Below are 21,748 nucleotides of genomic sequence, written 5' to 3'. Positions count from 1 at the left end.
TAACAGCGACTGTGTGAAAAATAAAAGTGTATTGGCACTACAGACAATGACTTGGGTTGGACAACCTAGTATGCCTGGAGCCTAGAGTTGGTCTTATGCCAGAAAACTTCAGGGGTAAGGTCTCCTTGTATTTAGGCCAAGGCTCTTTCTTTCCATGTCCCCCATATTTTGCTGAGCCTATGCAAACAACAAATGCCACTTTAACACTTTTTGCTGTGCTCCTTTGACTCTAATCCTTAAAAAAAAACCACTTAAACTTTTGAGGTTAACTTAAATTAATATATGCATGTGCATGGAACTGTAAAAAAAATACTATGCCTTCAATGTTAAAGGAGTTACATAAATTTTGTGGCTTTAGATTGATTTGTGTAATGTACTACAATCTGGGAACTTAAGGGACAAAGTAATTGTGCATGTATTTTGTTTTATTTTTCTTAATGTTTTTTGGTTGAAAGTTCAAAATTAAGGTGTCCACAAGGGGATTTCTTCTGAGAATTCTGTTTATTGATGATTGTTTTCCCACTGTAATTTCACCTTGTCCTCTTGCTTTGTATCTTTGTCCTTGTCCTCATAAAATTATATATATATATTTCTAACACTTTTTAATACAGGCCACAGATCATCAACAAGAGGGACAATTAGTTACTAAAGGATTTTGATGTGGCTGGTTCAGGCTTGTCAGAGCCAGTCATCTAGACTCAAAGAGGGAAAAATAAACGTACTAAAACAAGATTGCCAAAAATCACAAAGGGAATGCAGCTTGATCCAGTATAGAAGAAATGGTATGATGTAGAGCCTTATAAAAATGGCTTTTGTAGGAACTTGTCTTAATTTAATGATACTTCCTCTCTCTGGGGAATCCAGCTAAAAACTGTTAAGATGCTGTGCTTGACAAAAGAAAAGTTGAAGTAATTCCCAAATGTTGATTCTTTTTCACATAAAGATATGGCAGCAAGAATTATTTTCAAGTGGCCCTGCAGCCATTCATAACCAAAATCTGTGATGAAGGAGGCAGAGCACTCTGATTGGAGTCCAAGGCAGTCTCTGAATAGCACAGGGTAAGGGGATTCTAGAGAGAGATCCTCAAGCTAAAGATTTAAAATTTCAAAACCTTCATGATGAACAGAACCCCCAGCCCTCATGTTAAGGCCAAGTAAATATTACTCATTAAAGAACTGTAAGCGAGATATTAAAATAAAAGTGCTACTACCATCTAGAAAGGCACCTACCACCCTTGCAGGCCCTGACACCCCGCCTCTTCTTGTTAGATGTATAAAAGGTCCAAAGCATTCAAGGACCTTTCTCAGTGCTCTGAAAACATAAGGGAAAAGGCTAATTTTCTCCATTCTCCAGACAAAGAGCAGGCTGGTTTTCTGCTTTCCCCGACTGCACTGGAAGTGCCGAGCTCAGTTCTTTTCTCCCAACATGCACATTGAATAACCAGCATCATGACAGGACTTCCCACTCCCTAAAGAGGCATTAAATCCAAGAATGCACAGTTTACAGCACCACTGAGAAAAAGGAAGCGCCATTCCTAAGACAGAGCTTACCGGGTCGAGGTTCTTAAAGAGCAGGATGTCTTTGCAGGCCTCTTGCAATCGATTTCTTTGATCGTCAGTTTTGGGGTGTATAATCTGAAAGAAGACCACATTTGAAAACATTTTAAAAAATGAGTTTACTCAGTTTATTCAGAAGAGATAAAACTAGTTGTCTGGCAGAAGGATCTTGGGGAAGAACTGTGGGCGCATGGGTTCACTTTTGGAACACACAGTTCACTAAACAGTGACAAGTATCGCTGAGGCAAGAAATCTTGGAGACGAAGGTGCCCACACTTATCAATATAGCACTTGAATGCTTTACCTTGTAAAGGTCTGTGACTGGCTCCTCAAGAGATACCAGGGCCCTCCAGCGGATGGAATATGCCGGAAGACAAAAGTTAACAAAGGCTACAGCAGAAAGCTAAAGACTTCTCTGCTTGCTACTAAAGTTTATTATCCTCTTCTGTTCATTTTGTGCATTGGCTTGTTTTGGAGTTACACCCAGTGATGCTCGGGCTTACTCCTGGCTCTGCACTTAGGGGTCACTTTTAGCAGTACTCTGAGGACCATGTGGGATGCTGAGGATTGAACCTGGATCAGCACATGCAAGGTATGTGCATCCTATCTACTGTACTATCTCTCCAGCCCCACTTTCCATGGTTTCAAAGACTATTTCATACTCTGTAGCTCTGAGTTCAATCATTTGTCAGGATGTAGCTCTTTCATGGGATGCATCATGATGTCTCCCAGAAATTCATGCTTACATGTAAATTGTATTACATGTTGACCATATCTTTTTTTTATTTTGAACAAAACAATGTTTATTCCTAGCTCTACACTCAATTATTTCTGGTGAGTTCAGGGGACCACATAGGATGCTAGAGATTGAACCTGGGTCAGTCAAATGCAAAGCAAGAACCCAATCTGTTCTACTATCATTCTGGCCCCTTAACTATTACTTTTAAAACACCATGTGTGCAATTCCCCTTCAGGGAGTATTTTTTTCCCCCCAAAAGAGCAAGTAAGCACACATTATTGGATTATGGAATCCAAGAACTAGCGTCCTCACTTCAGAGAGCCTTCCAAAGTGTGAGCTCCTCATAAACATTCATTCCAGGAGAGTGAAGACAGCCTGTGATCTGTAAGTGTGCTAGCCAACGAATGATGAACAAAAGGCAAGGCTCATGTAGGTTCAACCAAAAGGCTCACTCATTTGAGTCATTCTAAAATTGTGACTATTTTGAAGAATTGGAGGTGAGAGATATTAGGTATCACATTGGTTTTCTAGGAACCGTTTCCTCTTCTAAAATTCACTAAGGCTGTACTCCAGAATAACACCAACCTGGCATGTGTGAGTCTATGGTTTCAATCTCTAGCTCCACACACAAAAACTGACACTCCAAGAGTGAGGAGCAGGAGTGTCTACCTCCTACGGAGCTGGTCCCACCACCTGAGCAAATCCAAGTGGGGTAGTAGTGAATTTTATGACCAAGAATGTCAAAACTTACAATGCACAGCCAAAAAAACATTTCAAGCCTATCTCAGATGGCTAAGTCCAAGATCAAGGAAATCTACAGTGTACATGTTTATTATTTATATACCCTGTCAATGAAGGGGAGAAACACTGTATTATTTTTCTTATAAGGTATATACAAACTGTTGTTTATTATCAATTCATATTCTTCTTGGGGGATGGGCGTTGTGGGTCACATGTAGGGGATGCTCAGCTTACACCTGGCTCTACGCTTAGGGATCACTTCTGGTGGGCTTAGAGGACCATATGGGATGTCAGGGATTAAACTTGGGTTAGCTGCATGCAAGGCAAGCACCTTACTATACTATCTTCCTGGCCCAATCAGTTTCTAAAATGACATATGGTTAACAGAAAAAGTTGATCCTGGTGCCTAGTAACTCATAATATAGAATCATGAATTGTGCCAACCAAAATTCACATTTCCCTATTTTAAATAAGGAAGGTAGTTAACAAAACATTGTTTTTCAGTTCACAAAATCCACCATGGTTTATTTCCTAATTTTTTTGTTGGGGTGTGTGTATTGGGGAGTGTTGTTGGAACCACACCTGGTGATGATGGTCAGGGGCTACTCCTAGCGTGGTATTTATATACTGGTGTCCAATCTAGCCTTCCTACATGTAAGCATAGACTTCAGCCCACTGAGCTCCCTCTAATCCACAAAATCCATCTTGAACTTTAATCTGATACCATCACAACAATGAGCCTTCTGAAAAACTGTCAAAACCAGACCGGGCCCGGAGAGATAGCACAGCGGCGTTTGCCTTGCAAGCAGTCGATCCAGGACCAAAGGTGTCCCATATGGTCCCCATGCCTGCCAGGAGCTATTTCTGAGCAGACAGCCAGAATAACCCCTGAGCACCACCGGGTGTGGCCCAAAACCAAAAAAAAAAAAAAAAAAAAAAAGAAGAAGATACCAGACCACCCCAGTTTGCATTGCTCTAGACTTGTCAACTAATATCTTTCCACTTTATTCACTTCCTCTGATCCTTTCCCATTAAAGCTTATGGCTGGGGTAAAGGGTGGTACTAGGGAATAACTCAAAGGCCTGGAGCACAGACCCTGTGGTTCCCTGGAAGCCCTGGTTTTTCAACTCCAAATGAGAATCAAATTTTCATAAAAGCTTAAGGTTTGGGGTGCTAAGGCGATGACTCAAAGGGCCGGAATATGACATGCCTTGCATGGAGTCATAATTTCAATTCTCACCATCACAGGGCTGTCCAGACACTTGTGAGATGAAACCCTGGAGGCTTCCAAACTTCCCCAAATATAAGTCTGGTGGCCATCAGTACTGTTGAGTCCAAGTATCGGAGCATGTAGCCCCATTGGGTGAGTATCACCAGGAGTGGTCCCTAAAACCCCTGAATGTGACCTTGGAACAGGTCCCATCATATAAAGCAAGGGTCCAACATTTTACTTCTTTTTCTCTCTCTAGTCCCATTACTTCTACTATGATAAGGCACTTCTAACAGGGTTTCTCTCCCATTCTTCCACCACTACTGTGGTGGTACTGTTCTCTTTCCTTCTTCCCTTGGCCCAAAATCCAAGTCTCAGTTCGTATGGATCTATGATAGTACTGTTGATAGAACCCCCATTAAAATCACAGTCTGTACTCTGGAAAGCAAACAGAAACTCAGTGAATCTTTGAAGGAATGAGTTCCCTGTTGAGAAAACAACTGCTCAGAAGACATTTTCCTCCTTCTAAAATCCTTCCTTTCTGATCTTACATATGAGATCTGTCTCTGAATATGTAAACTCTGATAATCAGTGATTTTTATTACACTACAGGCCATTTTGGCTTGATTTTTTTCATGTTAGGGGTCTGGGGAAGTGCAAGAGACCAAATCAGCAGCAATAAGCTATATTTTGGGTCCTTGACATTATTAAAATAACTACAATTTTAAGATAAAATGTTATTTAACATGTATATGGCATTCACTATGTGTGTGAGTACATGTGAGGCATTTTTAATTGATTTAAAATATTATCTATTTCTTTTGGGGGGAGACTCCCAGTGACACTCAAGGATTACTCCTGACTATGTGCTCAGAAATTGCCCCTGGCTTGGGGGACCATATGGGATGCTGGGGATGGAACTGCGGTCGCTATCCTAGGTTAGCGCAGGCAAGGAAGACGCTATACCACTTGTGCCACCACTCCAGCACCAAACTATTATCTATTTCTTATTCAAGTAATAGAGTAGTAATAATTTAGAGTTAAGGAAAAACAACTTTCTTAAGTAATTTCTATGCCATAAAGCTCAAAAGCCATAAAGTTGAGATTCAGCATAAGTAGTCAGATTATAAAAAACAGACCTTAAACCAGGGTGAGCAAATTACTTACTTTAAAAGCCAATTCTCTTGAAATGACCTTGAGATAAGAATGATTTTTATAATTTTTAGTAATGTGGGTGGGTAGGAAGAGCCAAAGAAGTGTATTATATGCCATGAAAATTATATGACATTATGGGCTCCCTGTGTGTGACACCAGGCGGGGAAAATCCGCGAAAGTACACCGGCCCAGTGGGGCTCAGCTATGAAAGACTGTGAGTGTGACCTGTCTATGTCTGTCTACTGTCCTCTTGCGTGAAACTCTTGTGAGTGGGGCAAAAAGAGCCTCCAGAAACCTCGCTCGCCCAGACGCCATTTTCAGGGAGGGACTTCAGAGCATAAAAACCGGCTATCCTTTGCAAAAGCTGGCTCCCTGTGTGTGACACCAGGCGGGGAAAATCCGCGAAAGTACACCGGCCCAGTGGGGCTCAGCTGTGAAAGACTGTGAGTGTGACCTGTCTATGTCTGTCTACTGTCCTCTTGCGTGAAACTCTTGTGAGTGGGGCAAAAAGAGCCTCCAGAAACCTCGCTCGCCCAGACGCCATTTTCAGGGAGGGACTTCAGAGCATAAAAACCGGCTATCCTTTGCAAAAGCTGGCTCCCTGTGTGTGACACCAGGCGGGGAAAATCCGCGAAAGTACACCGGCCCAGTGGGGCTCAGCTGTGAAAGACTGTGAGTGTGACCTGTCTATGTCTGTCTACTGTCCTCTTGCGTGAAACTCTTGTGAGTGGGGCAAAAAGAGCCTCCAGAAACCTCGCTCGCCCAGACGCCATTTTCAGGGAGGGACTTCAGAGCATAAAAACCGGCTATCCTTTGCAAAAGCTGGCTCCCTGTGTGTGACACCAGGCGGGGAAAATCCGCGAAAGTACACCGGCCCAGTGGGGCTCAGCTGTGAAAGACTGTGAGTGTGACCTGTCTATGTCTGTCTACTGTCCTCTTGCGTGAAACTCCTGCGAGTGGGGCAAAAAGAGGCTCAGAGGAGCACGGCCGCTCCGCTTCGCTACGCGGCCGTGCACTCTTTCTAAGGAAAGAACTCCATTGCAACAAGAAGGAAAAATCACACTAAGAACGGCGCTATATCACAGAAGCAAACATTTCTCTCTGGACTGTCTTCTCTGTTGCATGCTCGGGCCTAAGATTTGACCCAGTGTGAGGCTTCATCCACGGAGGACTCCCCTCCCTTAGAGGCAAGTCAGCCCATCCAGAAAGGGAGGAGCCAGAGGAGTGTGCTGCCTACATCATATAGACAATGAATACCACCACAACACGTAGAAAAACCCACAATACAAGTGTGACAATGGGGAAACAACGCAGGCCAGCATCAGACATAGAGAATGAAGATGACAATTCTGAGGACCAGATAATGACTGAACAACTAATCAACCTCTCAGATAAGGACTTTAGACTAGCAATATGGAAGGTGCTCAACAGACTCCAAGAAACCATGGATCGAGTTGAACAGAACACTAATAAGAACCAAGAAAATATGAAGGCAGAAATGACAAAACTCCAAACTGAAATAACATGTCAACTAACAGGACTGAAAAAGTCAGTAAACGAAGTGAATGACAAAATGGATAAGCTCTGGGACAGGGTATCAGAAGCTGAGAATAGACTTGGTGCTGTGGAAGATGAGATACATAACAATTCCATACAGCAGGAGAGATTGGACAAAAAACTTAAAGCAAATGAGCAGACAATGGAAAAATTAGTCAAAGAATGGGAACAGACGAAAATAGAAGTCTATGATAAGATCAACAGAAACAACTTAAGAATCATTGGAGTCCCAGAGACCCAGGAAGAAAATTTCCAGGAAGAATCAATGGTCAAGAACATCATTAAAGAGAAACTTCCAGAGCTAAAGAATATAGGTGATCAAATCCTGCATGCCCGAAGAGTACCAACCAAAAGAGACCCCAGAAAAAGCACCCCAAGACACATCCTAGTCACAATGACAAATCCCACAGATAGAGACAGAATTCTGAAAACAGCAAGATCAAAAGGGGAAATCATGTTCAAGCAAGCTTCCCTGAGATTTACAGCAGACCTGTCACCAGAAACGCTCAATGCCAGAAAGCAGTGGTGGGATATTGTGACAAGACTGAATGAAATGAATGCTTCACCCAGAATACTATACCCAGCAAAACTCACTTTCCGGTTTGATGGAAGAATACATGGTTTCACAGACAAAAAACAGCTCAGAAACTTCACAGACACCAAACCAGTCTTAAGAGAAAAACTGAAAGACCTAATCTAAGACAAGACTACCCAAAAGACACACCAAATTTTGAAATAAAGATGGCGTTAAATCCCAGGACAATTCTTTCTCTCAACGTCAATGGACTAAATGCACCAGTTAAGAGACACAGAGTGGCTAAATGGATCAAAAAACTCAATCCAACCTTCTGCTGCCTACAAGAAACGCACCTGAATAGTCAGAACAAACATAGACTCAAAATAAAAGGCTGGAGAAAAGTTATCCAAGCAAACAACACCCATAAAAAAGCTGGAGTGGCCATACTAATATCAGATAATGCAAACTTTATACTCAGGAAGGTTGTAAGGGACAAAGACGGACATTTTATATTAATCAAGGGGTACGTAGAGCAGGAAGAATTCACTCTCCTAAACATATATGCACCGAATGAGGGGCCAGCAAAATATTTAATACAACTGTTGACAAATCTGAAAAATAATATCAACAACAACACAATAATTGTGGGGGACCTTAACACGGCTTTGTCAACACTGGACAGGTCAACCAGACTGAAACCCAACAAGAATATACTAGACCTGAGGAGAGAAATGGAAGAAAGAGGCCTAGTGGATATATATAGGACACTCCATCCCCAGAAACCTGGATACACATTCTTCTCCAATGTACATGGGACATTCTCCAGGATAGACTACATGCTGGCACATAAAACATACCTCCATAAGATCAAGAGGATAGAAATTTTGCAGACTACCTTCGCTGACCACAAGGCTCTGAAATTATTTGTGAACTCCAAAGGGACTCAGAAGAAACACTTTAACACCTGGAAGTTAAACAGCCTCATGCTCAATAACCAGTGGGTCCGAGATGAAATCAAGGAGGAAATAAAAAGGTTCCTGGAAACAAATGACAATAAAGACACAAACTCTCAGAACTTATGGGACACAGCAAAAGCAGTACTGAGAGGAAAATTTATAGCTTTGCAAGCACACATCAGGAAGGAAGAAGGAGCTTACCTGAGTAGCTTAATGACACAGCTAATAGAACTAGAAAATGCTCAACAAAAGGACCCAAGAATAGGAAGACAGAAGGAAATAACAAAGCTGAGAGCAGAAATCAACGAAGTGGAAACTCAAAAAACAATCCGAAAGATCAACGAAAGCAGAAGTTGGTTCTTTGAAAAAATAAACAAGATTGATAGACCACTGGCAAACCTAACAAAGAAAGAGAGAGAGAGAAACTTGATAACTCGTATCAGGAATGAAAAAGGAGAGATCACTACTGATATGACAGAGATTCAAAGGGTAATCAGAAACTACTTTGAAAAACTCTACGCCACTAAAAATGAGAACCTGGAAGAAATGGATAAATTCTTGGACTCTTATAATCTTCCACGGTTGAAGGAAGAGGATGTAGCATATCTAAACACCCCCATCACCATTGATGAAATTAAAACAGTAATCAAATGTCTGCCGAAAAACAAAAGCCCAGGTCCAGATGGATTCACTAATGAATTCTATCAAACTTTCCAAGAGGAACTACTGCCAATCTTGGCAAGACTCTTTCATGAAATTGAACAAACAGAAACACTTCCAAATAGCTTTTATGAAGCCAACATCACCTTGATACCTAAACCAGACAGAGACGCTACCAAAAAAGAAAATTACAGACCAATATCACTGATGAATGCAGATGCAAAGATCCTCAACAAAATCCTGGCAAATAGGATTCAATGCCTCGTTAAGAAGATCATCCACTACGATCAAGTAGGTTTCATCCCAGGAATGCAAGGCTGGTTTAACATCCGTAAATCTATCAACATAATACACAACATCAATAACAAGAAAAATAAAAACCACATGATCATATCAATAGATGCAGAGAAAGCATTTGATAAGGTCCAACACCCATTCTTGATCAAAACTCTCAGCAAGATGGGAATGGAGGGAACCTTTCTCAATATAGTGAAGGCCATCTACCACAAGCCAGTGGCAAATATTATCCTCAATGGAGAAAAACTGAAAGCCTTCCCTCTAAATTCTGGCACAAGACAAGGCTGTCCTCTCTCACCACTCCTATTCAACATAGCACTGGAAGTACTTGCTATAGCGATTAGGCAAGAAAAGGATATCAAGGGAATCCAGATAGGAAAGGAAGAAGTCAAGCTCTCACTGTTTGCAGATGACATGATACTCTACTTAGAAAACCCTAAAGACTCTATCAAAAAGCTTCTAGAAACAATAGACTCATATAGCAAGGTGGCAGGCTACAAAATTAACACACAAAAATCAATGGCCTTTCTATATACCAATAGTAATAAGGATGAAATGGACATTAAGAAAACAACCCCATTCACAATAGTACCACACAAACTCAAATATCTTGGAATCAACTTGACTAAATATGTGAAGGACCTATACAAAGAAAACTATAAAACTCTGCTCCAAGAAATAAGAGAGGACACACGAAAATGGAAACACATACCCTGCTCATGGATTGGCAGGATTAACATCATCAAAATGGCAATACTCCCCAAGGCATTATACAGATTTAATGCCATCCCTCTAAAGATACCCATGACATTCTTCAAAGAAGTGGATCAGACACTCTTGAAATTCATTTGGAACAATAAACACCCTCGAATAGCTAAAGCAATCATTGGGAAAAAGAATATGGGAGGAATTACTTTTCCCAACTTTAAACTGTACTACAAAGCAACAGTTATCAAAACAGCATGGTATTGGAATAAGGATAGGTCCTCAGATCAGTGGAATAGGCTTGAATACTCAGAAAATGTTCCCCAGACATACAACCATCTAATTTTTGATAAAGGAGCAGGAAATCCTAAATGGAGCAGGGAAAGCCTCTTCAACAAGTGGTGTTGGCACAATTGGATAGCCACTTGCAAAAAATTAAACTTAGACCCCCAGCTAACATCATGTACAAAGGTAAAATCCAAATGGATTAAAGACCTCGATATCAGCCCCAAAACCATAAGATATATAGAACAGCACATAGGCAAAACACTACAGGACATTACAGGCATCTTCAAGGAGGAAACTGCACTCTCCAAGCAAGTGAAAGCAGAGATTAACAGATGGGAATATATTAAGCTGAGAAGCTTCTGCACCTCAAAGGAAATAGTGCCCAGGATACAAGAGCCACCCACTGAGTGGGAGAAACTATTCACCCAATACCCATCAGATAAGGGGCTAATCTCCAAAATATACAAGGCACTGACAGAACTTTACAAGAAAAAAACATCTAACCCCATCAAAAAATGGGGAGAAGAAATGAACAGACACTTTGACAAAGAAGAAATACGCATGGCCAAAAGACACATGAAAAAATGTTCCACATCACTAATCATCAGGGAGATGCAAATCAAAACAACGATGAGATACCACCTCACACCCCAGAGAATGGCACACATCACAAAGAATGAGAATAAACAGTGTTGGCGGGGATGTGGAGAGAAAGGAACTCTTATCCACTGCTGGTGGGAATGCTCTCTAGTTCAACCTTTATGGAAAGCGATATGGAGATTCCTCCAAAAACTGGAAATCGAGCTCCCATACGATCCAGCTATACCACTCCTAGGAATATACCCTAGGAACACAAAAATACAATACAAAAACCCCTTCCTTACACCTATATTCATTGCAGCTCTATTTACCATAGCAAGACTCTGGAAACAACCAAGATGCCCTTCAACAGACGAATGGCTAAAGAAACTGTGGTACATATACACAATGGAATATTATGCAGCTGTCAGGAGAGATGAAGTCATGAAATTTTCCTATACATGGATGTACATGGAATCTATTATGCTGAGTGAAATAAGTCAGAGAGAGAGAGAAAAACGCAGAATGGTCTCACTCATCTATGGGTTTTAAGAAAAATGAAAGACACCCTTGTAATAATAATTTTCAGACACAAAAGAGAAAAGAGCTGGAAGTTCCAGCTCACCTCAGGAAGCTCACCACAAAGAGTGATGAGTTTAGTTAGAGAAATAACTACATTTTGAACTGTCCTAATATTGAGAATGTATGAGGGAAATGTAGAGCCTGTATAGGGTACAGGCGGGGGTTGGGTGGGGAGGAGGGAGATTTGGGACTTGGGGGATGGGAATGTTGCACTGGTGATGGGTGGTGTTCCTTTTATGACTGAAACCCAAACACAATCATGTATGTAATCAAGGTGTTTAAATAAAAAAAAATTATGCATTAAAAAAAAAAAAAAAAAAAAAAAAAAAGAAAGTATAACTTCTCAGTAAATGGAACCAGCAAAAGATAAGACAAGTGGCTATCCTCCTTTCACTCATGCAAATTAAGAGTACCTTAACATATTATTTACATATAATAAAATAGAAAATATAAGAAAGTTTTATAGCACATTAACCTGGAGGAAGGGCAATTTTGTATTAACTTCTATTGTTACAAATGCACACACCCTTTGACCTAGCATTTCCTAAGATTTGTCATTCTTCTAAGAACTGTCATATCTTCTAGGAATTGTCATTTATATAGTCTGGCACTGGAACATGACGTATGTATGTATTAATGTGTTACAGGTTGTAAAAAAATGATGGAGGTTTGCAGGGTGTCCTGGTAGGAGAGCAGCCCCCTGCTCCTGTCCCCCTGCACCAAAGGTCAAGTGAAGTGATGTCACCTCGAACAGAGAACTTGGAACCCTGGTGATAGCCCTTGTGTTGCTGTAGGTTTCTGGGCAAGCTATGTCTTGCTGGCGAATGGGAAGACGTTGCTCTCCAGGCCTGAGGATGAGAGAGACAGTGAAGATAGTCCAAGTCTCAAGAGACAGCGCCTCTCCCATTCAGTCTTTGATTATACAAAGGCATCAACAGCTCCCACGCCACTGATGCAGCCATGGGAGATGACATCAAATAGGAAGTCCCCTCCAATTGGACCAAACCAACATAACTTCTCAGGAGAATGATGCAACACTCCTGCACACAACAACAGAAATTCAGATGCCAAAGAAGAAGGGATCATCTGTCTCGCCATAATTTTCATTAGTCAAGATGAAAACTATCACCATCTCCCTTATGCACAGCAGCAAGCAACAGAGGAACCTCGAGCCTTTCACCCTCCAGTGTGTATAGTTTATAATCTTAAGTATGGGAAGTTAATAACCTACAAGGTACTTTGCAGATGGGGGAAATGTGTTTAATAAATTGACATTTGTACAAAAAAGGAAAAAAAAAAAAAAAAAAAAAAAAAAGAAAATTATATGACATTATAAGTGCCCATAATTACAATTTTTTCCAGATACCTATAGATTTTAATGAAAAAAGTGAAATTCCTATTTAAAGTTGGCATCTAAGCCATGAAGGTGAATTACTCAGCTTTTTTGGTCTTTCCCACATGTGTAGGAGGTTATTTACTAATACATAGCAATCAATAGTTCTAATAAATATTTACATTCTTTATCTCATCAATATGCCCTGTGTTTATCTGTCAAGACTTTGAAAAACCCAGAAGCTTACTTTCTTGCTTGATAAGATCACAAAGAAAGGGGCTGGAACAGTGGCACAGTGGTCGTGTGTTTGCATTGCATGAGGCTAACCTTGGTTAGCCATGGTTCGATCCCCCGCCATTCCATATGGTCCACCAAGCCAGGAGCGATTTCTGAGCACATTGCCAGGAGAAACCCCTGAGCGTCACCGTGTGTGACCCAAACCCACCCCCCCCAAAAAAAAAGAAAAGAAAAGAAAAGAAAAGAAAGATCACAAAGAAAGATACCATACTGGAAAAATCAGAGTTCTCCCTACTTACAATGGGAAAAAAATTACAGGGCTCCCCCTGCCCCTGAGTTTATTTCTGGATATACCCAGTGGTGCTCAGGGTTTACACTTGGCTCTGAGCTCTGGGATCATTCATTTGGGCTTAGGGGACCAAGGAGAAACTAGGGATCAGACCTGGGTTAGCAGCCAGCAAGGCAAACACTCAGCCTGTAATATTATCTCTTTGGCCCTTGCAGGTTCTTTCTGGATATATCAATAATAGCATCTGGGAGCTGAGTCCCTTTTGTAACACAATTCCTCTATTCCTGCTGCAGATTTCCAGACAAAAGCAGTTCTCTTTTTGCTGACTACAGCCTGGTATTTTTGTTTGTTTGTTTGAACTCCATCTGAAATTTTATAGCATTCTAATCATATGTCAATAATCTTTCCCAATTGTTTAAAAAATTTCAATATGAGTGGGTCCTTTTATGCTGCCACGTGAATTTTAACTGCTATAGATTCACCCTGATGCCTATCTCACACACACAAAAAACCGCAGTAAAAATTAATTGAAGTAATCTAGCTATTTCACTTTACATATCTCATGAATCAAATGATTCTTAAAAGTTATCTAGCATACAAGATACTATATGCTATTTTTAAATTTAATATACTTCTTTAAATTTAGATCTTTGCTGATTTATTATTAAGCAGTTACAAAGTTATATTGTGCTGTTTACAAATATAAAGTTCTTCATTTACCCACTACTGTTCCTGCTAGAATCATAAATCAAACACATCATCAAAAAGTTCTAGTATTTCTGGTCACAGAGAGTCGCAACAGCACATCCTATAATCCAATATTAGTAAAGGATATTGATGTCAGAACATCATCATTTTCAGACAGGGATCTGTGGATTTAATCAAAATAATTTAGGTTCTGGCAGTGAATGAATAAGTTCCTCATGATTTTGGTGCTGGAACTCCCAGTAGAGATGGGAAGGAAAAAGGATTTCCTTCAATGTCTTCTATGTAGCACAAAACTCCTGATCTTTCTACCTCTTGGTTCTACCAGGACTTCAGGGAGCTTAATGATGTAATGACTTAGGGATGCACAATAAAACTCAATCTCATCGAAATAGTTTTCATGCCTATAGAAATGTATTTGGTCTTATATTTGTAAAGACAAATAGAGCAGAAAAATCCTTGCAAGGTATATACCAAAAAAGGCAAAATGATTACTCACCATTTCCAGGTACAACAACCTCTCATTTAATTCCCTTTTTATTAAGTATAAAAGAACAGCTTAAAAAGTGCATTAAACCAAACTAGTAAAGTTCTTATTTTTTATCTTGCTTTGGGATCACACCCAGAGATGCTCAGGGCTTACTTATTGCTCTACACCCAGGAATTGTTCCTAGATGGTGTTTTGGGGGCTATATGGTGTGCTGGGGATCGAACTTGAGTCAGCTGCATAGAAGGTAAGCCCTACCTGCTATAATTATCTCTGTAGCCCCCCAAACTAGAAAATTATTGCAAAGATGATTGTAAAGGATAAAGGTAATGAATGGCATAGAAGTTGAAGTAGAGGCAGGTGATCAAAGATAAGTCAAGAAAAAGACACAAAATCAAAATTCCATTATGTCTCATGTGAACCTATGTGCCTATTAAAATCTATTATTTCTTTCTTACCAGCATAGGGCTACCAATTTAAAATTCATTCATTCAATGAATTACATACCCTGGACTCGGCATCATCTTCCTCTTCATCAGGATTATAAGCTTCTGCACATACTATAAAAATAGAAAAACAAATTAAATATTTGTTTCATCAAGAAATAAACACATACACAAACATGTAATATAAGTATATATCTGTAAATAAAAATTAAGAAATAAAATTGTATTAATGTGTGAAAAAGCACAATTTCATTCACTGCCTATCTAGGGTAAGTACTTAACCCCCAAGTTGATGACTTAAAGAAATTCATAGGGAATTTGTTAAAATAATGTGAAAGAAAATTAGCAAAACTTGGGCACAAAGAAAACATTTTCTGGAGGGCCAGATCAATAGCACAGTGGGGATGGTGCTTGCTTTGAATGCGGACAACCTGGGTTCGATCCCAGGAATTCCATATGCTCTCTGGAGCCTGTCAGGAGTAATTTCAGAGTATAGAGTCAGGAGTTACCCCTGAGCGCCACTGGGTGCCTCTCACCAAAAAAATGTTAAATAAAAAATGTTATTACTTAGTACATGTCTCACATATGGATTCCATCTGACTACCAAAATGGTAATTCCGACTGTAATACAAGTATTGTTTTTCCTCTATGTACAACAGTCAAGACTGTTAGGTATCTGTTTCTAGACTACTCTGTGACACTGTATGATTCTTCCAATGCAATTCAGCTTACTGCAGTATATAAACTTGCTATACTTGTGAAGGTAGCAGCTGATCAGAACTCTGCCTTCATGGGCTTTATGCCCAGAAATTCTCTTCATATACTGCCTTAGAGTGCCAACTATCATTTTTAAGTTAACAATAAAAAGTTGTATTTAAATCAAGGACAACTGACTTTTACTCTTCTATTCTAGCTTAAGCTTCTTTCTTTTTCGAAGCTAGAAGAAGATTGACATCTAAAAACTAAAAAAAAATAAAAATAAAATCTAAGTTTGTTGCAAAATAATTTACAATACAAAGTTCAGAATATTTAATAGATTATTCATAATTCAATTTTCCTGGATGAAATACTTTTCTCACACAGCATATTCCTTTCCAGGTTTTTATTCAGGATTGAGTTCATATTATCTACCAAATTTTAAAATCTGCCTTTGAAATTTAACACCATAAAATTTTCATGTGCTGATAGAAGCTTTCTGTAAATATTGTCTTTAAGGGCTGCTAACTATCATATATTATAGCTAACTAGACTGATGCCAGACATTTAGCTAGATTTCACTAAAACAATCTTGCAATAAACATCTTCATGAATAAATGCTTGTCTACATTTCAGATTCCAAGTTAAGAGATATGAAGATTGGGGAGAAGGGGGCTGTGTGCTCAAGGAGCTAGTCCTGGCTCTGTGCTTGGGGTTGCTCCCAGCTCTGTTCAAAGAAGCATGAGTTTGCATGAAAGCAAACTCTCAGCCAGTTAAACTTTAGGACTACCATGAAATTTTTTTTTGTATGTTTTGTTTTGGTTTTGGTTTTTGGGCCACACCCGGTGATGCTCAGGGATTACTCCTGGCTATGCACTCAGAAATCGCTCTTGGCTTGGGGGACCATATGGGAAGCCAGGAATTGAACCCAGGCCAGTCCTGGGTCAGCCGCATGCAAGGCAAGCACCCTACCGCTGTGCTATCACTCCAGCCCCTGCCATGATAATTTTTAAGGCTTTATTATTATCTTATTTATTTCCATAGTGACTACACAAATCCATTGTAACACAAAGGATGCATAGGAAGACTTTAAACTATACAACATAGGTGGATATACCTGCTTAAAATCTTTGCCAACTTAAGATTTTTTAAAGGATTTTTAATTTTTCATTATTAAATTTGAATAATCTTTAACTATTATATGCATAATAACATTATTCCCCTCTTTGTTTTCATGTATGGGAAATTTATGTCTAAACGTGGCTTCCCTCATATGAATTTGTCGTGTTACTTATTATCAGTTTGCTTTCTTAATTATACTTGCAAAACTAAGGGTTTTTGTTTTTTTCAAATTATGCATGTTTATTTATAATGTAGTAACATCTTCAGGAAAGAAAACTCTCCTATTATTTAAACCCAGTATTACATATCACAAAAAACATATTTTGGAACCTGGAAGTCCCTCTCCCTTTATTTTTATTTTTCACTGATTATCATTAGCTTACAATATTAAGAGAATTTCAGGGGGTTAGCTCTCACCTCTGTGATTCTCAATTCTCACCACTACCACCATCACAAAGACCCTCAACTCATCCTTCTTATTCTTCCCACAAACCCCATTTCTCTGAGTTTAGAAGACTGGTTGGATGGGAAATGCTATTTTCATTTGATTACATTAAGATCTGTTGTTTCACTTTTCTTTCAATTTCTTGAAGTTTTTTTTTTAATTTACTTTCCAATATCTGGACTTTATTCAGAATAGATAATTTAAAGAGGACAGATGAAAGGTTGGCTAAAGTACTTCACAAGCAATGCATCTTGTCATCATTAATGCTGTTTCTATAAAACCTGACGCTAGCTTTCTTTTCTTTCTTTTTTTAAAATTTTTCTTATTTAAAGAAAATGCATCATATAGTTGACATAATTGATCATAATAAATTTGTTTAAAGATAAGGGAAAAAAGTTATTGAAAGACAGAAAGAAAATAGAAAAAACTAAAAAATAAAATGAAAGAGAAGAAAAAAGAAAGAAGAAAAAGTTCAGTAGCAAATATATATTTGTGAAAATTATTGTATCTCCAATAAAGTCATTAATACAATAGCATAAAGTTTAGTATGCTCATTTTTCTTTTAAAAAATAAGAGATAAAAAATACAATTAAAAGGGGGCCAGAGTGGTGGCACAAGCAGCAGTGCATTTGCCTTGCCCACACTAACCTAGGGCAGATCATGGTTCGATTCCCCAGTGTCCCATTTGGCCCCGCAAGCCAGGAGTAACCGCTGAGCATCACCGGGTGTGGCCCAAAAAGCAAAACCAACAACAACAACAATAATAATAGGGGCCGGTGAGGTGGTGCTAGAGGTAAGGTGTCTGCCTTGCAAGTGCTAGCCAAGGAAGGATCGTAGTTTGATCCCCTGGCGTCCCATATGGTCCCCCCAAGCCAGCGGCAATTTCTGAGCGCTTAGCCAGGAGTAACCCCTGAGCATCAAATGGGTGTGGCCTAAAAAAACTCAAAAATACAAACAAAAAACAAAAAACAAAAAAATAAATAAAATAAATAAATAAAAAGGTTTGTGTGGGACTGCTGGTAACGGCAAGACATTTGGCACCATCTGTAGGCATTTTGATGGCCACAACTGTGGACCATCAAAGGGAAGCATAGCACAAGGCCCTTCCCTCCAAAAAAGAATTCTCTGATTCTGATTAGTAGTGCTGAGATTGGGGGTGGGGGGCACTAGAGGTGGGAATGTTACACTGGTAAAGAGGAATGTTCTGTTTATGACTGTAACCCAACTACAATCATGTCGGTAATCATGGTGCTTATAAAAATTTTATATTAAAAAAAAGAGAGAGAAACTGACCTGTGCATCTTTTCTCACAACCACCCTATGGTAGTTATGGTATCATCCCTTGCATGTTGAACATTGAGGGATAACCCAGGGAGATTATGCATCTTGGCCAATATCCCACTGTGGTACCACAGAGTCAATACTTGATCCCATCACTGCCTGGTTGCCAACAACAAAAATTTCATTCCTGACCCCTGTTCTGCACTTGAGTGCTTTGTTGAATTCACCAGCTCTATTGGGACCTCTTGTCTGTGATCTCTAACAGAAAAGGACATTTTCCCCCAGGCAGGCTGCCATTCTGGAATCTCACTGAGGCATAGAACCACATTTCAAATTAGTAACATTCACTCCAGAATGAAGCATGGAGTCCACATGACCAGCCAGCTCTCACCCTGCAGGCCAGAGAAGTAGCCAAATCATAATTAAAAGGTGGCTTGGTGAGAAGGAAATGGGGCAAAGAGGTTTGTCAAGTAAATCAAATGTTTAACAGTGTCAGTCTGTGAGAGCCCGAGGCATTCACAGACAACCCAGATGGTCTAGAGCCTATGTGCTGGCTGTGGCTCTCCAAGGAGCAAAAATGAGGACATTTATGTCTAAAGCCTCTCTCTGTAACTGTTTCCATGGAAAACCAGACAAACAGGCAATACTGCTAATTTGCAGGGCCCAGTGCAAAATAAAATATACAAATCCCATCTTTAACAACTAAGAATTTCCAGAGGACAATATCAGGGAACTGAAGAGATAGCACAGGGTACGGTAAGGCATGTGCTTGTACATGGCCAATCACGGCACCACATATGGTCCCAAGCATTGTGCTTTCAGAGCCAGGAGTAAATCCTGAGCACTGAGCTCAACAGGGTATGGCCCAAAATAAATAAGCAACAAGAAAAAATATTAGGATTTTTAAACGAATGAAAAATATATTTATGATATTCTTTATTAAAATGTCAACACTGTCTAACAAATGGGGACATGAGAGGATGAATGCAAATGAGGTGTTTCTGCTTATGACCTGGAAAGGATTTGCTCAGTAACATTGTGGTAATTGAGAGGATCAAAGGCTCTATGCCTGGAAGATGCTTCATAACCTCAGTCACTTCAGATTCTCCTTCTGAAATATATTTGACCAGCCCTCCGCAGCAATGGGCAAGTGACCTAGAAACCACACTACATTTTCCATGTGGAAGTTACAAGACAGTGAAGAACAAAGCTTGCTTCTTCAAGCAAACCTTATACTGATCTTGCCCTGTCAATCAGTGCATATTTTTATTTCTATTTGGATACTATGTGTGTCATCCAGAATGGTCCAAAATTGGGGTTAGAGTATTTGGGCCATACCTGGAATTCTCAGGCCTTACTTCTGGCTCTGCATTAAGCTATCTATCACTCCTGGCAGTGGTTGGGGGACCATATGGGGTGAGGGTGATTGAACCTGTATCAACCACATGTAAAGCAAGTGCCTATACTAAGTTACCAGCCCCCCAAATGGTCCCAAGTTTATAACTAGATTTCCACACTGCAGGGAGAATAATATGCAGTGGCTTGTCACCTATAGAACAAAACAAAGAAATGAAAACTACACCAATTCTGTCCTCTGAAGCCTGGGTCTCAATGTTTTTCCTAAAATATTCTTAATTCATATCTTAACAATTAAATATGTATTGTCACAGATGTACTATGCATACATGTACCACCCACCCCCGCAGATTCCTAATGCCAAATACACGATGCCTTTGCTGATACCATATACTTACTCTCTGAAATAAACTATTTACCCAACAATTCAAATATGACCATACTATCTACGTTGAAGATTGTATTGTCTATCCCACAAGTTGCAGGGCTCTGCCGATCAGAGTGTTTCCATTTCAGACACTAATCACAATTCCCAGGACCATACTTCAAAGCTTGGGGCTGTCACTTAGAGATTCCATGATGCCCTCCTCAAGGTTAATGTTCTACTTAGAATGATAACAGAATGCAGGAAAGTGCTGTCCTTATTATTACTGGTTTATTATGAAAGAGACAACTGAGCAATAAACATATACAAGAGATAGATGCACACTCTAAGATATGGAGGGAGGGGTGCTAGGTCTCTGTGCCCTCTGTGCCTTCTCTATGTACCCCCTTTCACAGGCATACCCCAAGGGAAAGTTCTCTGGATACTAGATTACTTTCTTTTTTTCCCTAGAGGAAAATACTCTATCTTTATTGAGGCACCATGATTTATAATATTATAACAAAAGCTTCATGTATACATCATTCCAACCCACAACCACCAGAATGCCCACTTCCTTCCACCAGTATCCCAAGGACCTACCTCCTCACCACCACCTACCTCTATCCCAGACTCCCGGATAAGCTTAGTTCTATAGACCAACTCTCAGGTTCTGTTGCCTTTTGTTGTTCTACTATGTTTCTTTACTTCATCACATATGAGAGATGCCATTTTGTATCTCTCTCACTTCCTCTGACTGATTTGACTTTGTATAATACCCTCTGGTTCCATAATAGCAATAAATTGCATGATTACATCTTTTCTTATAGCTGAGTGCTCCTTCTCTTGTGTATCTACCACAATTCCCTTTTATTTAAACAGCATATTTACGTGACTGGGTGTTCATGATTGGGTTTCAGTTTTACAATGTACACTATCCTTCACCCATGAACATTTCCTGCCACCAATGCCCCCAGTTTTCCTCTTCCTGTCTCTCCTCTCTCTCTCATCCTTTTTTCCTTTTAGACATTGGTTTGCACTATTGTTAATAAAGGGATACAATACATATTAGTTATCTCCACTCAATGCATAGCTATTGTCAAGAGTGATCAGTTCCAACTATCATTGTCATAGTGGTTCTAGATTCAGTGTTCTCTCCAGGGGATGTTATGGGGTGCAGGGATAGAATCCAGGTCAGCTACATACCAGGTAAGGGCCTTACCCACTGTATTATTGCTTCAGCTCCAGAAAATTTACTCTCTGAATATTTACTCACATTTGGTTTTCCTGGGGCCCAGCCCTCCTCCATGTAGAACCCTTTCAGCCAGGAGTCACCAAGTGGCACATCAAAGAATGTCCTATCAGTCAGGAAGTTGCAAGAATGTCAGGGATTCTTCGCCAGCAACCCAGGACTAAGAGCAAGTATCTTTCTTATTCATTGTGTTTTG

At 39.8% G+C, this 21,748-nt stretch overlaps 1 protein-coding gene across 1 annotated transcript in view; it reads right to left on the bottom strand.

The window, feature by feature from the left end:
• PRKAR2B (protein kinase cAMP-dependent type II regulatory subunit beta) overlaps nucleotides 1-21,748 on the bottom strand; it is a 128,364-nt gene that overhangs the window by 28,732 nt on the left and 77,884 nt on the right. The window contains exons 3-4 of the mRNA XM_049783486.1: nucleotides 15,101-15,153; nucleotides 1,551-1,634 (exon numbers count right to left, since the gene is read on the bottom strand). Of these exons, the coding sequence (XP_049639443.1) occupies nucleotides 1,551-1,634; nucleotides 15,101-15,153 (137 nt within the window). The remainder of the gene's footprint in view (nucleotides 1-1,550; nucleotides 1,635-15,100; nucleotides 15,154-21,748) is intronic.

Source organism: Suncus etruscus, chromosome 1, assembly GCF_024139225.1.
Source record: "Suncus etruscus isolate mSunEtr1 chromosome 1, mSunEtr1.pri.cur, whole genome shotgun sequence".
NCBI lineage: Eukaryota > Metazoa > Chordata > Mammalia > Eulipotyphla > Soricidae > Suncus > Suncus etruscus.
The sequence above is the reverse complement of the archived record's forward strand: the minus strand, read 5'-3'. Positions and strand labels throughout refer to the sequence as shown.